Source organism: Cygnus olor, chromosome 16, assembly GCF_009769625.2.
Source record: "Cygnus olor isolate bCygOlo1 chromosome 16, bCygOlo1.pri.v2, whole genome shotgun sequence".
NCBI classification, from domain to species: Eukaryota; Metazoa; Chordata; class Aves; order Anseriformes; family Anatidae; genus Cygnus; species Cygnus olor.
In genome coordinates this window covers 7,859,735-7,874,119 of record NC_049184.1, presented here as the reverse complement: position 1 = coordinate 7,874,119, position 14,385 = coordinate 7,859,735, and the positions used below count along the sequence as shown (strand labels likewise).

Genomic DNA, 14,385 nt, shown 5'->3' with positions numbered 1-14,385 from the left:
AGGAAGCGATGAGACACATGTACGTTCTTTAAAAAAAAAAATTTTATTGTAACAACTAAAATGAGAACTGAAAACTTGGATGGGAAATTGAAAAACTGTACAATTTTACTCTAACCTCTGAGGTCTTTGCAGTGGCTTACACAAAAGACAAGATACCTGAAAATGTATTATACCAAAACATTTAGCTTTTTTGCTTTTTATTTTTTTTTAAAAAAGTTTAGTCTATGGCAATCTGTAAAAAAGAAAGACCTGATGAGTAAATATTTGCTTAAGGCATATAGCAGAGCAGCTCACTAACTTTCTAACAAGTTTAACATGGATATTTGTCCATTTTCCAAGAATAGGTTAACCAATACACCCACTTTGAAGTGCTACTGTATATACACACCCGAACTACTACATACATATACAAGACATCAAAACAAAAATGTTTACAGTTCAGTATTATAAGCCTTATACACACCTCACTGGTCTTGTGGGCTACTTCACTGTCTATCCCAGGACAGTGTCAATTCTCCTGGATTTGGAGCAGATGAAAGAAATAGCAAAGTACGTTGGCAGAAAAGGAGGGGAGGGGTGTTCAAAACTTCCTCTGCAGGAAGCGTCTCTTACTAGAATAATTTGCAAAAACAGTGCAAGTGAATTATTCCGGATTCAAAGGAAGATGCTTTATTTTACTGTCAAGCCTAAAATTTAAAGCTTTCCTTCTTGGGAACAGCATAGCTTGCGGGGGGGGCACCATTTCAAGAGCCTCTATTTCTGCAGCTCAAAGCATGCTATTGAGATCTTGCGAAAAAGGTTTTCCTCCTCATCCTCCAGTGCAGCTCTGCAGGCAGCAAAGTCATACCCAGCAATCACTGAGGTATCACTCACCTCAAGTGACCAGAGGTGAGGTGTGGATACGGCTTACTAAACACTCTGGAATGTCTGTACTATAGTTACTCAGCTGAAATGAACCATGCTAAACAACCGGGTTACACTGAGTACGCAGAAATTCAAGAGGAAGTCATGCCAAGTATTAGGCGAGTACATGTTATCTGATAAACACCAAATCAATCTATCGCTGAACGAAGAGACTTTCAGCAACACCCTTTGAACCACAGCCACTTAATGATCAGTTCATGCAAATATAATTTGGGCACATCAGTAAGCAGAAATATAAGTTCTTTCACCTTTCAAGCACGTGGTATTTAATCAGGACACTTAAAGACTTTACATGCATTTTAATACAAATGATGTACAAATGTTGCTTTAGAACAATATTCTACCAGATGATGGAGAGAATAGTGGGGACAAAGCAATCACGTACTGTATCTTAAATACACAGATGAGCTGTTATATATTACCATTTTTCTATACTCATTTTTCATGATTCCAATAATATAACTAAATATTGACTGATTACAACATTCCTCCTTTCCAGTACTGGTCTGACCAACAGTCTCACAGGTAAAGTATTGACTCCCAGTACTACCTGAGGATTTATTATTGTACTTGTGAAAAGCCCTTGATGCAAGCTTGACAGAACACAAAATAGAAACAACTCCCACCCCCCCAGTTTACCACCTTATTCACTGAAGGAGAAGAGCTACACTACAGACAGTTTTGCAAAAATAAATATGGAGTGGAAAGAGACTTACATAAGATACTCCATAGTGATGTCTGCACTGAGAATGGTGGTTAAGTGCTATAAATCTAGAAAGCATTTAAAGATAAAAAGAACTGATTATTAACACTGTTGCAAACCAGTTGTCATGGATTAGTTTCATTCACTACACCTTTCAGTAGTGAATTGACTCTCATCTTCTGCCCCATGACATCAGCAAAGAAGTCTTTGCTGCTGTTGTTTAAACAATAATAATTTGGTACTAATGCGAGGAACAGCATTGACTAAGACTGTTCAGTGCAACGCAGGCTTCCAGTCACGGTTCCACCAGTGCACCCAAACCCTTATTTACAAGCACTTTACGTTTTCACCAACTGAGCGAAACAATTCAGATGCAGCACGGCACAGGACAAACCCACCCAACTCACGTTAGGACAGCGACAACCCTGTCTGCAGAGGTGCAAGACTTACCCACCAACACCACCATGTCCCACAATCACTAAACAGTGCATCTTTGAGCCAAACTAAGCCAGTAATTTAAATCTTTGCTTTAAAGAAGCAGAACACGCAAATGCTTGCATCATAAGCCAGCTGATACATTCTCAGACCAACATGTCTTCTGTTGAGCTTTTTACTTCTTAAGGAAGCTGCCACAGCATTAATTGCTCTGGATTTCTTGAAACGCCTTCCTGTTCGTTACCCGCACTGCCTCTGAGCACGTTACCTCTCCAGCCGCTGGAGGAAGCATGCTATTCCTTATGAAGCAGATGTACAGATGTAGAGTGAAACTGCATTTTACATTCCAAATGATGAGGTTTAAGAACTGGTCCTTCTCAATGCCAACTGAACAGCTGCAAAATGCTGGTGGACATGTTTTGGTTGAATTCCGTTTCCTGTTTCTCTCCCTCCCCTCACCTTCTCCTAACCCAGAATATAAAAGTAAAAACAGCTTTACAAAGGATGGTGCAATGTAAATAGACATATGTGCAAGTAGAGTGCAACAAAAGTCAATGAGAAGATACACTTATTTCCAAAAAAAAAAAAGAAAAAAGAAAAAACGAAAAAAGAGCTTGACATGTTGGGATACCCTGAGCAAATGCAGAAGCCTGTTTCTATAAACACATGTAAAACAATAAGCTCTTTAAGAACAGTTATGCCAAGATTAAATATATCAATACCACAGGCACTGCCCACAACTCAGTCTTTAACAGATGAAGCAAGTTACAAAACAAAACTAAAAAACCACCCAACCACAACTGCCCCCGTCCCTCCCCCCCTTCAAAAAGTTTACATTCTTCAGGTATGTGGGTTTATTTTTCTTTTTTGGGGGGAACTCATCAATATAACTCATGTATTTGATTACAACACTTGGAGAGTACAAGCAAGTTTCACTTGTGCCTAGTTTTTCTGAAACATGAAAGAAAAAGAACTGGCTTTTTAAAAAAGGCTAAAAACAACAATGTGTTGTAATTCTATTACTTAGTTTAAAAAAAAGAAAAAAAGGAAAACAGACTATTTGGCATTTTCTTTGCTTACTCCTGAATATTTTAAGGCCCTGAGATTAGAATATTATGTTCTTGGGACCACAGGGCTAGATAAAACCCTAGTGCATCAATTCTCTCTTAAGCCCTAACCAAAGTTCCGGCCTTGTAACCTAAGATCTATCTCCACTGAGACAAGGCTCCGATGCCTCAATTAGCTTTCTTTCACAGAAGCTTATTACAAACCGATCAAATCGTTGGTGTTTTCTGCAGGGTCATTCGTGCTGGCATGTCCATCAATGAAAACATACCCTGTAAAAAAGATAAGCCCCTGCTGTGAGGAAGGTGAACATGCATATATTCACTAGAAATGGCTTCCAAGTTGTCATCATGTTCTCATCATCCTCTTCTAAGTTGTCTGACTTCATCGACTCTTCTTTGTGGGGCGAGAGATGCTGATTTTCACCAACAGTTCTCCTCCGAATTTCAGTGTCTTGACTAGTGCTTAAGGACAAAGAAATAAATATTCAGTACCGGATTTTGCATTTTGGAGAGAAGCCAGGCAGACTCGATGAGAGCATGGCCTCACCCACTAAACATCACAAAGGTGGAAATCTCTTGCTATCAGGAGCTGCAGCAGATGACACACCAAAGCCTGTCCCTGATGATTATGGTTCAGGCTATTAAATTACAGGTTTAGAAGAGCGTTTGTCATCAAAAGCCACCCAGAAGGAAAGGATAGTAAACATTCAGTCTGTACCAGATGCTCAGATTACTTATGCATTCAATCCCCAGGGAAGCTCTTGCTAGGTAACCATGCTTGGGGAGTATTCCGTGCCCTTTACAGAGCCAGGTGACTTAGCTTTAATCACCACCTACTTCCATTGCTCATCACAGATCTGCCACCTGAACAGCCAGAGACAAGAACCAAACTTGTACAAAGCCACATCCAGCTTAGGGGAACATTACAGTTCTAAACCCACGCACCCGCTCAAAAAGTGAGAAAAGGGTAGAATTGTGAGTTGCTTGTGCAACCGTAACTTAGGAAGAGTGGCTACACACGTTGTGATAGCTTTTAGTGATGGAACTGATGATTTCTCCACCTTTTAATGTTATTTCTGGATACTAGGCCTCCATCATGGTGACAGTATCCTGACACCCAAGGAAGCTTCTAAACTGAGCAGGAACTTTCAGATCTACAGTACAACTTCTTCTATCTGAATTTAGAAAGCAGAGCACCACCGTGTCCGTGACAACCAGCAGGGTGGTAACCAGCAGGGAGATGCTTTGCATGGGGACTTCCTACACATCTGCTGACAGCTCAAGTACAGAAGTCAGCAATCTGCCATCCCAGGCACCACGTACGCGTACCTGGACAGGAAAAAAAAGCATGCTTAAGACTGCTGCCTCTTCTTTGCTCGCTTCTGCCAGCACGTCTCCATTTCTTCCAGCCTCCCACTGTCTCATCCTTTCACACCAATCTGCCCACTACTCTCTGCTCCTTCCCCCTCCTGCCTGCACATTTCACCTCCCTCACTTCTGAGCTCACTGTCCCAAGCACGAGGACAACAGCAGTCATCAAAAGGAGGCCTCATCTTGCAGCTGCAGCACTAGTGCGGGATGAAAGAGCTCAGGAGCCCTGTCCTTTTCTAACACGAAATAATGTGCACGATAGGATGTAACTTAGCAGGGTAACAGGCAGATGCCCAGTCCAAACCAGCCTCTCCGATTAATGAGGAAGATGAGCAGTTCCAGAGGATGACTCAACTCCAGCCTCAGGCAAGTGTCTGTAATAAAATTAATCTAAGCCTCCGAGCTCTTCAGAACTGGACATGTCTTGTGTTCATTTAGACTAAGCTGCACCAAGTCTTTCCAGGAAATCATTTATTCGCTGAAAAATCCAGATTTATATAGCAAATGACAAGATAACAGCTTTAAATCCATACTCCCCATTGGGCTCAAAAAGCATTAGCTGACGTCTCACATCCCAGCAAATATTCTGGTAACAGCACTGTGTTGTCACTGAGGGAAGAAAGAGGGAGGTGCTTCTATTCTAATGTTTTTGTCTTTTGTAGCTAAGCCTCTATTCGTGCCCTATTCTATTCTATTCTACTCTATTCTATTCTATTCCTAAGTTTTCCTTTCTTTTTAAGGTGTTTGTAATTTGAGTATTTCACTTTCAGATTCTCCCCTGCTGAATCAAACAAAATCCTGATCTAAACATTGCATCATGTTAAATGGGGAAAGGAGACACTTCCAATTTATCTCTTAGCCTCCAGCACAATTTGGGGGGAGATAACATGTTCAGCCTCTCTGCTCCACGGAATTAAGAGGAGGTTTATTTCGAAGGAAGACTACTGGAAACACGTCTCACTAATCTCCTGTTTCTAGAGTCACACACTCCCCCACTGGTCTAGCTAAATAAAATATATCAAGTCTGCCAGCTGCATCTGTTGAAAAGGCCTTAGAGTTCTGTGAAGAATAAAAAAGTTTGATACTTTTATTCCAATATTCCTGTGAGAAACTGAATGTGTCTTCTTAGGAGACCATCTAGTGGGGGAAAATTAAACTTCCCCTTGATTATCCCTGGTGGGATTTGCCTAGCTGTTTTGTTTTTTAATTATTATTTTTTATATATTTTTAAATGTTTATTCTTTATTCTGTGGGGCATTCAGTTGGTTGTTCTGAATAAAACTAGTTAACATGCAGGATGCCAGCAACACCAAGGCATGCTGACTTCAACCAGCTCCACACCACACTAATAATGCAGGAGTGACATCTAGTGGTTAAGCTTGTAGGAACCTTGGCTTCTCCTCTGTTGTACATCGCAATGACAGGTAGGAAAGTTCTGTGCTCATGAGCCCCTTCTACTCCTTTCATCAAAAGTAGCTTTGCCTATAATTACTTTCACATTTCTAAGTGCAACTAAAGCTAGTCAGCCTTACTTTCAGCTACATGACTAATACTGCCACTAACTAGTGAATGTGCTCCTCTGTAACTTAACACATACACCGCAAGTAAATTTAGAGTAAACCACCCCATTACGCTGTCACTTGTTCATTAACTATAAGCAGGATCCCATAAATAGCCCTAGTTTATGGGTGAAGTTAAAAAGAAAAAGTGTAAGGCCTTCACTGAAAAGGATCCACCACAGATTTTGTTTCAGAACTGCTATTACACTAACTCAATCAAGGATGTTCTGTTCAGAACCTGCTGTACAAAATGCCATTTACGAGCAAGCTTCTTGTAACTTCTTAAAGCCATAAGGCAACTGGACAGTCTTTTGGGGGCAGTTAAAGTGGGAAACTTAAGGAATTACCTGTCCGTGATCACTGGCACAGACGAACAAGCTCTGCCATCTGGAACCATCTCTTCCACAGTGCTGACTGAGCAACTAATCTCTTCCTCTGCCACTTCATGCTTAGGAAAGAATTCCGCATGTTCATGCATCCTTCCATTGTGCATTTCTGAGGTTCGCTTTGGTGGTCTGGGAGGTGGTGGGGTGTGTTCTGGTGGTGGGTCCAGGTCTTCATTGGAGAGCTCTTTCCACTGTTCCTTCAGGGGAAAAAACGCCATGTGAAATTTTCCATTATTTCTTTTATGTAAACTACTCTAACAAGGCAGGCGCTTTACAGTCTATTTCATTTATTTTTAGAGTGGCTGTTCATTTGCATCAATAAAAAGGAAAAAAAAAAAGACAAAAAGAACTCCAAACCTAAGCTATATCCAGTACATTGGAGACATCAGCTATGAATGCAAGAAATTTTAATCTATGTCTGGAAACTTTAAATAGCACAAAATAGAACCTAGTTGATGGTTTTGCTTACCATAAAAGAAATATATAAGATTTGATCATAACACTTTTATACTTTTTCTGACATATTACAAAAGTGTTGTTACCTAAAATGAAAGACAGCTGATGTACCCAGTCTACACCCCAGTAACAGCGCTGAAAAGCATGCACAGGGCTGTTACACAACAGGGCTACAGGTAGGTTTTTTTTTTTTTTTTTTAAAAGTCAGACAGTAAAGTGTTCTATTTAAGAACCTCAGAATATAAAAATTCATTGAAGACAAAGTAGGTTAAAGCTCCTTTCTATTCTGTTCATCCCACTTATCTGCTACAGTTAAAGAGTTGCAACTCACTACATCTGGCTCTGCAGTCAATACTCACTTGCACTGAAGCATCTCCCATAATGAATTTTGCTCCTTCAATAACAGCTAAGTAGGAGAAACGAAGCTGATCTGCTGTCTGTATAAGTCCCATTCTGTACTTCCTCATTTCTAGGAGAACTTGTTTAACATCCACAGAAGAAGGATCTTTCCGTTTGTCCATCTGAGGGTAAAAAATGGGGAACAAGCCTTAATGCTCTGATGAGATTCAATACAATGACTCCTTTTATACTATGGCCATCAGACCATCCTCCATGTTACAGAACTAATAAACTAATTAAAAAACCTGGTATCAGCTACTTATTTGGCTTCTGAAAAGAGAGAGATGGGATACTGGTTCCCCAAAATCTTGTTGTATTTTTTCCCTTCTTTTTTTCTTTTTCTTTTGTCTTTCTTGTGTTTGAAAATATAATAAATAAAATAATTTTAAAAATGGGTATTCTGACCTAGGCCTGACTTCTGTGTATTAGTTGCTCTCGCACAGTTAAAGAATAAAGCCAAAATCTTCCCCTGCCTCCAGGGTAAGTTGACTTCATTAAAGGAAACATATTAGATGTATTTTACATTGTTTCAGGATAGTTTACAGTATTATTTAGTGAACACCTAGTGTTTTTTTTTTTCTTAACCACAAGGGCTTAGTCTAGACTTGCAAATTGTTCTAAGAACTAGAGACTTTTCTTCCCCAGACCCAAAATGGCCAGCATAGAATGAGCTCTGCCTTAATTTTAAAGTGGAATACAGTCCAACACAGAATAAGAGTAAGATAACGAGAAATAACATGCAAGAATACTCCAGAGAAAACACCACAGCTCTTTGTAGGCTTACAACAAGCCATTCCTGACTGTGACTCTACTAAATAGCACATGGTCTCAAAGCAGTAATTCTTACCAGCAGAAGACATGTATCAACCAAACAGAAAGTTCCCGATCTTCCGATTCCTGCACTGCAGTGCACCACAACGGGTCCATACTCAGGGTTAAGTGAGCCAGATTCTCTCACTTTGAAGAGGAAATTGAGGAATGAAGCAGGTGACTCCGGGACTCCAAAGTCAGGCCACGTAGTATAATGAAAGTGCAGAATCTCTCTAGTTTCCTGCGTCTGTAAAAGACAGTACTTTGAAGTCCTTTAGTTGGGACACACAAGTCAAAGCCATTCAAAGCACAGCTGCCTACAACAACGTTCTAATGAGCAAACAATTCCTCACATTTATTTTCCCAGTGAATAATCTCTTATATATTTAGACATACAGCTTCAAAATTTTGATGTTTTTATAGCTCCAAACATTAGACATTTTTAGCTGTAAGTCAATTTCAGATTTGTGCCTTTGGAAAAATGTTAGCTTCTTCCTTTGGAAGTAACTCTGGTTTATGTGGCATGGAGGAGTGTGCCAGCTTGACTTTGTGTGAGATTCAGACTACACCGCTACTTCTTGTACAGTGCACCGACACAACAGCTGACAAATTCAAATAACAAAGTTCCATACTCTGAGGGAGTTTTATAGCTCCATAGCTAATTAACTAATTACAAATAATTATCTCTTGTTGTAAAAGGCCTCTGTTTTGAGCAAAGTAAATTGGATAAGTAAATTTACTTACACATAACCTATCTTAGTTTTCTCAGTACAGTTCAAATGCTTGCATCACCACAGGCAGCTGGCACTACTGCTGTCCAATTTCGAATGGCAGAATACCATTTGAAGAGTTCTCAAAATGAAGTACAACAAACTACAGAAGCCCTTCCCACTTTCTGCAGTCAAAACCCTCACACGATCACAGGCATTCCTTTACAGCTTCATTCCCCATCTGAAAACGTTCTTCCAGGCCTGCTGTATCACTGCTGTTCACACCCTCTTGGAACACTGAGGTACAACCATCTAAAACACGTCTATGGCAGGTATCATTTTTAATGCACACTGCAAACTACAACGAACAAATCCTTACTCGGGTACAATTTCATTAGTCAAATTGGTATCTGCTTTCTCACTTTTCCTGGCAGAAGGAAGCGTGCAAGATGTGAACAGCTGAGCAAAGGAATATCTGTGCATTCCAGTAGTGAGCAGTATGAGGACTGAACAGAATTCAGGTGAGAACATCACAACATACACACCTGGCTCAGCACCATCAGGAACCTCAGACATTATCTTCAGTTTCCTGCATTCAGTGAAAGTTAATGGCATTCCTCCTGAGGCAGTCTCACCCAGGAGCTTTAGCTCAGCTCTCACTGCTCTGCATGATTCTGTTTTTCTCTTCTCTGTTAGAGTAACGCTCTAATACATTGCAGTGTTGAAAACAATCTCATGCAGAATCATCAATTCCAGGACAAAACCTGCTATATTACATGACCAGCTTTTTCAAGAGCTTGTTGATGAGGCGAGTCTCATCTCAGAGATTAAAAAATGTGATTGGTAGTAGTTTAGGTACTTACTGTAAGGTTTTCCAATTCTAGCTGTCGTACTGTGTAATACGATTTTATATCTTCAGATATCAAGGTTAGTTTCAAGTTTGTATCTTCAAAAAACATTTCTTTTTCTTCCTTCCGTGGCCAGTACTGCGCACACTTTACCTAAAAACAAGTAGGTGCCTTTCATATTTGTGTAAAAGGCAAGAAATAACTATTCTTAAATACACATTTTCTAATGAGACAATTTCTTCATTGCTTCTATTATAAGAAGGACTATTTCCAATGTGAAGAATACCAGTCTCCCTTTAGCTGCAGAACTGTGTGTTCAGTAAGTTTTTTTATGAATCAAACTATTTTGACCCTGACTGAACTCACAAAGATACCTAGGGATTGTGTAGGTAAAGCTCTTTCTCCTACATGTAAACTGGAAGACTGCTACAGGGCTGCACAACTGTGGAATCTACTCAAGATCACCAAAGTCATTATTTATTTTAGTCTGTGCCAGACCAATCATAAAAACCAAAAAATGTAATAACTTTCTAAATATAAAAGCTGTTGGAACACTCTGCCAAGATCTGAATTTTTGTCTACTTTGCATTTTATGTATTAACCTCATTGAAACATTTCCATTTCAAAAGAAGAGATGTTAACAAGAGCAGAATGTACCATAAAGAAATATTACAAATTCCACAAATAAGCTACATACAGAGAATTGCAACATTACTAATTTGCAAGTATAACATCAGATGAGATTTTGGGTTACTTCATTCATTTACCACAAAAATAAAACCAGCACTGAGATCTTTTTAATTTTACATGGCACAATTTAAGAATAAAGGGCCAAACAACTAAAAAAAAACCTGCATTCAGCAAACATTCCTATTTCTGACAGAATTTCAATTTCGCAGTAAAGTTTTCCTGAGAGCTTAGTTTTGCAAAGACTGCTACATGCTAGAATCTTAAACGAGTCAGTCAAATAGACAAGTAGCACATTTTGTAGTGTGTAGGAAAAAACAGAACCTAAAGAAACTCATCAGTAACAAGAATAAGGAAGTCTGCAACCAAGTTTATGACCATTAAAACTATGGATATTATGCCAGTGAGAACTGGCCTGCTATTTCTGCCATTAAGCATTGCTTCTCTGAAAAAGGGATTATGACCACCACTTGTCCATAGCTAAGCTTTCAACGGGAATGGATTGTTGGACATGGTTAATGAATACTTCTTAAGTGCAAATAATAGATTTAATGTTGAAGTGCAAAAACACTGATAAGAGAAGAACAGCATTCTCACCCCTAGGACAATTTCTGACAGTATTTTAATGAATAAGAAAACCCTTCAGTATTTTGTTCAGTGGTACACTAATTCTAGTTTTGCCGAGACATATTCTAATTTTTATTGAAATTGTATCCTCTGGCTTATCAGTGTATAGAACTTGATTAAAATTCTCTGCATTTTTATGGATATTAAAGTTTATGAAACAGCAACTGGCTTTGTGTCTAATTTCTCCACTAAGTGTCTGCAAATGATATTTTGTTGTGCTCCACTGTAGGTCCCCTACTGCTGTTTGCTGAGAAGTGTTAGCAGCCTGTCCCAAGGGATCACAGTAATTCGTTTTGTTCAAAACTATTGACACTGCAGAGAATGAGTGGGAATGGCCGGAAAGGAGAGAACTATTGAAAACTATGGTTACTGCATCTCGTGAAGATTAAGTTTCACTTACACTAAAAAAAAAGCAAAACACTTAATATCAAGACTGCATTTCATTAAAACACAACTGATTGCACAAGAATTCTTTCCTGATTATGCAAAACTGTGTACCACCCAGTTATCACCGACAGATACCCAACATACCCAGCACCCCTACTCTGAAGTGTCTTTATACTGACTGCATTGTGACATTTAACTTAAAATTTTGCATTTCTGTCAGTTTTTAAAACCGCTTCTGTCCCAAATTTGCACAGATACCAAGTCTACTTCAGGACCACAGGATGGCAGCTGTGGAGTTAGCATATGAGCAAAGCTCCGAACCCATGGATGAAAAATTAATTCCATGCTTGATGGTTCCTGTCTTCACCACCACCAGAAGGGCTGAGACATTTCCTCTCAAGACAGCAGCTACTCCATGTGCCAGAGGAACCATCCCTTTTTATCTATCAGAAGGTTAATTACTTAAAATAACCCCGATTGTTTGTTCGCCTATTGTTCCCCTTCATCATTTGTCTGTCCTGCCTAATGTAAACTTCCTAAAAGGTCCGGACAGACCTAAGCCCTCTGCACTTGTCCTAGCAAGCAAAGCCTTGGCTGAACAGCAGGTTCCGTATCTCTGACATCACTGCTTAAGACAGACACCAGTACAAGTACTTCTGATTGTAAAACAATGACCCTGGAGGAGAAACAACATACGTAGCAGGTATGTTTAGAAATCAGAGCTCTTACTGAGTGAAAGAAGCCTGGAGTCAGAGGCCCTGTAATTACTCTAAAGCTGTTTCATACTGCTTCTGAATGAGCACTTGGTGTAAATAACCTCTGACAGGCACACTGTGTATACAAGGAAGAGTGAGAACTACATTCAGATACCTAGGTTAGCAGTAGAGAGCAAATACTTATTTATTGTGGAGAATTATATTGTGTTTGCGTCTTACTTCAACCAAATTCAGAAGAAATTAGGACCTGTAATTACAAACTGAATAGTTTTCTGGATTTATTATTTCACCAAGTACCCAACCCTAAACACAATTTGTTAGATAAAATTACTTAAAGTCACCTTTTTTCCCCCCTTCTATTACTGTTCTTTGGCTTTTTTTTTTTAAAGTTAATTTAAACCAAAACATGCAATGAACACATAGCTCAAACCAGATAAATACTTACGGATCCCTTTTCCATCACTCTGTTCAACATGACAACACCACGGCTTTTCTGTTCCCAAACCATCTCCCAAAAGTGACCACAAGTATTTGGCAAAGGTCCCTGCAGAGACAGAATCCCCAGAAATAAGTGTTATTCTCTGTTAAAGTCAGAGTAATGTTCCCCAGTAAAAGTTACTGCCCTAGGCAATAAATTAAGGCAAGAAGTAGTAACAAGCAACTTCTAATTTCAAACTGTAAAAAAAGAAAAAAAAAAGCAGTGATATAGCTTTAATTTCCAATTTCCCACTATGAATTCACCCATGATTAATCTCCCCCCCCCCCACATAACAGGAAGACAGAAGTAGTCTCATTTGCAAGAAGAGAACTGGGAGTGAAAATTGCTGAGAGAATTTTCTTAGGCAAGTAAGCAAAAGTAATGGGGAAATAAATCCCCATTGACTAAGAGCAGAATTAATGTATAGATTTAACTCTTCTGCAATACATCATTGTTATTCATAACACTTGACAGTTAGTCCACTGAACAGAGAAACATCCGAAAGACAGAAAAATGCCAGATCACTAACAAGTTATATAGTTTTCCAGAATCTTCATGGATATGCTTTTGGACTGAACAAAATGGTAACTCCTGTTAAAGAACTACTATCTACTTACAAATTAGAATTTCCTTCTAACTTTATGGTTTTGCTTTGTTCCTTTGCTCTTCTCTACTCCAAAACCATTGTTCTGAATTCTGGGCAACACAAACAAACCTCTCACATTTGCTGTCCACCACCTTGTCCAAACAAAACCGCAGGACAGTGCCCTCAAAAAGCCAGTCAAATCCATTAAATATTGGATCAGAAAAGGTAACTGCTGCTACTTAGCAGCATATCTGACTATTCCACATACAGGTCTTCCTTTCAACCCTACGATCAGCCTTCCCTCTCCTGAATAAGGAAAATAAAAGGTGCACAGAATAATTTTCGTATTGAATACTCCACTGTCTGCTTCTTCATTACAGATGTATCTTTATTCTCTAGAAACAGGAAGGAAGAGCTGCTGAACTTTACTTGAAAATATTAATCCCAGTCTACCTTTATCTAAAATGCGGGAGGAAGGAAAAGAAGAGTCAAGATTAGAAGCCAGGACTATCTCCAGGGTCTCCAGGGAACTGAACACTTAGGACAAACAAGCATTCCGGCACAGTTGCCAGCTCTCAGACTAAGACAACAGTACTTGGGCGTTTTTGAATGTGCTACATAATTAGGTGGGGAAGTCACAGACTCGGTGAAAGACAGCAACTTTCCCCTGGACATATCCCCATCACTAAAGTCTGCATTCATGGCTTTCCTCTCTCACCTTGTAGATAAAAGCATCAGCACTGCCCAGCTTAGACATTTCAGGGACCATGTCATTAGCAGGTACGCTATTTGGAAATAGCACACTAACATATTCACAAGGACATTTAAGAACAAACAGGCCATAGAGCATACTGCCTATTTTGAAGGGAAGGTCAGGCATCAGAAAATCCCTAGCATATTTTATGTAACTTCTGCCCCACTCAACCTAACAGATAAATGTGTTATATTTAAGTATGTTTGAACATCTTGAAGTCCAGACTTAGAGTTCTTCTGTAAATGCAAAACCCTTCCACTAACTGAAGCTCACTTCTGGTCAGAAAATTTATCAGACAATTTAAGATTGCAATGGTCTGAAGTCTTTGTGCTGGCCTTCCGTGTAGGAGAAATGCGATATATTTCAACCACATCTAAATGTTGCTTCTCATAAGCCAACACATCATAGGCAGATTTCCAGAAGCATGTTGGCTTATGTTCTAGAACAACACCTAGGTGGGTCCAAAGTCAGATATACGAAGG

At 39.3% G+C, this 14,385-nt stretch overlaps 1 protein-coding gene across 3 annotated transcripts in view; it reads right to left on the bottom strand.

Moving 5' to 3' along the window:
• Nucleotides 1-26: 26 nt before the first annotated feature.
• Nucleotides 27-14,385, bottom strand: part of PTPN1 (protein tyrosine phosphatase non-receptor type 1) — a 44,900-nt gene continuing 30,541 nt past the window's right edge. For 2 of the 3 annotated variants that reach the window (XM_040576438.1, XM_040576440.1), the window contains 6 exons: nucleotides 12,531-12,629; nucleotides 9,684-9,821; nucleotides 8,148-8,357; nucleotides 7,261-7,422; nucleotides 6,407-6,642; nucleotides 27-3,591 (listed from right to left, as the gene is read on the bottom strand). In XM_040576438.1, coding sequence (XP_040432372.1) covers nucleotides 3,384-3,591; nucleotides 6,407-6,642; nucleotides 7,261-7,422; nucleotides 8,148-8,357; nucleotides 9,684-9,821; nucleotides 12,531-12,629 — 1,053 coding nt within the window. In that variant the 3' untranslated portion in view covers nucleotides 27-3,383. Of the gene's footprint in view, nucleotides 3,594-6,406; nucleotides 6,643-7,260; nucleotides 7,423-8,147; nucleotides 8,358-9,683; nucleotides 9,822-12,530; nucleotides 12,630-14,385 lie in introns of all 3 variants that reach the window. The other variant, XM_040576439.1, reaches the window with a different exon arrangement.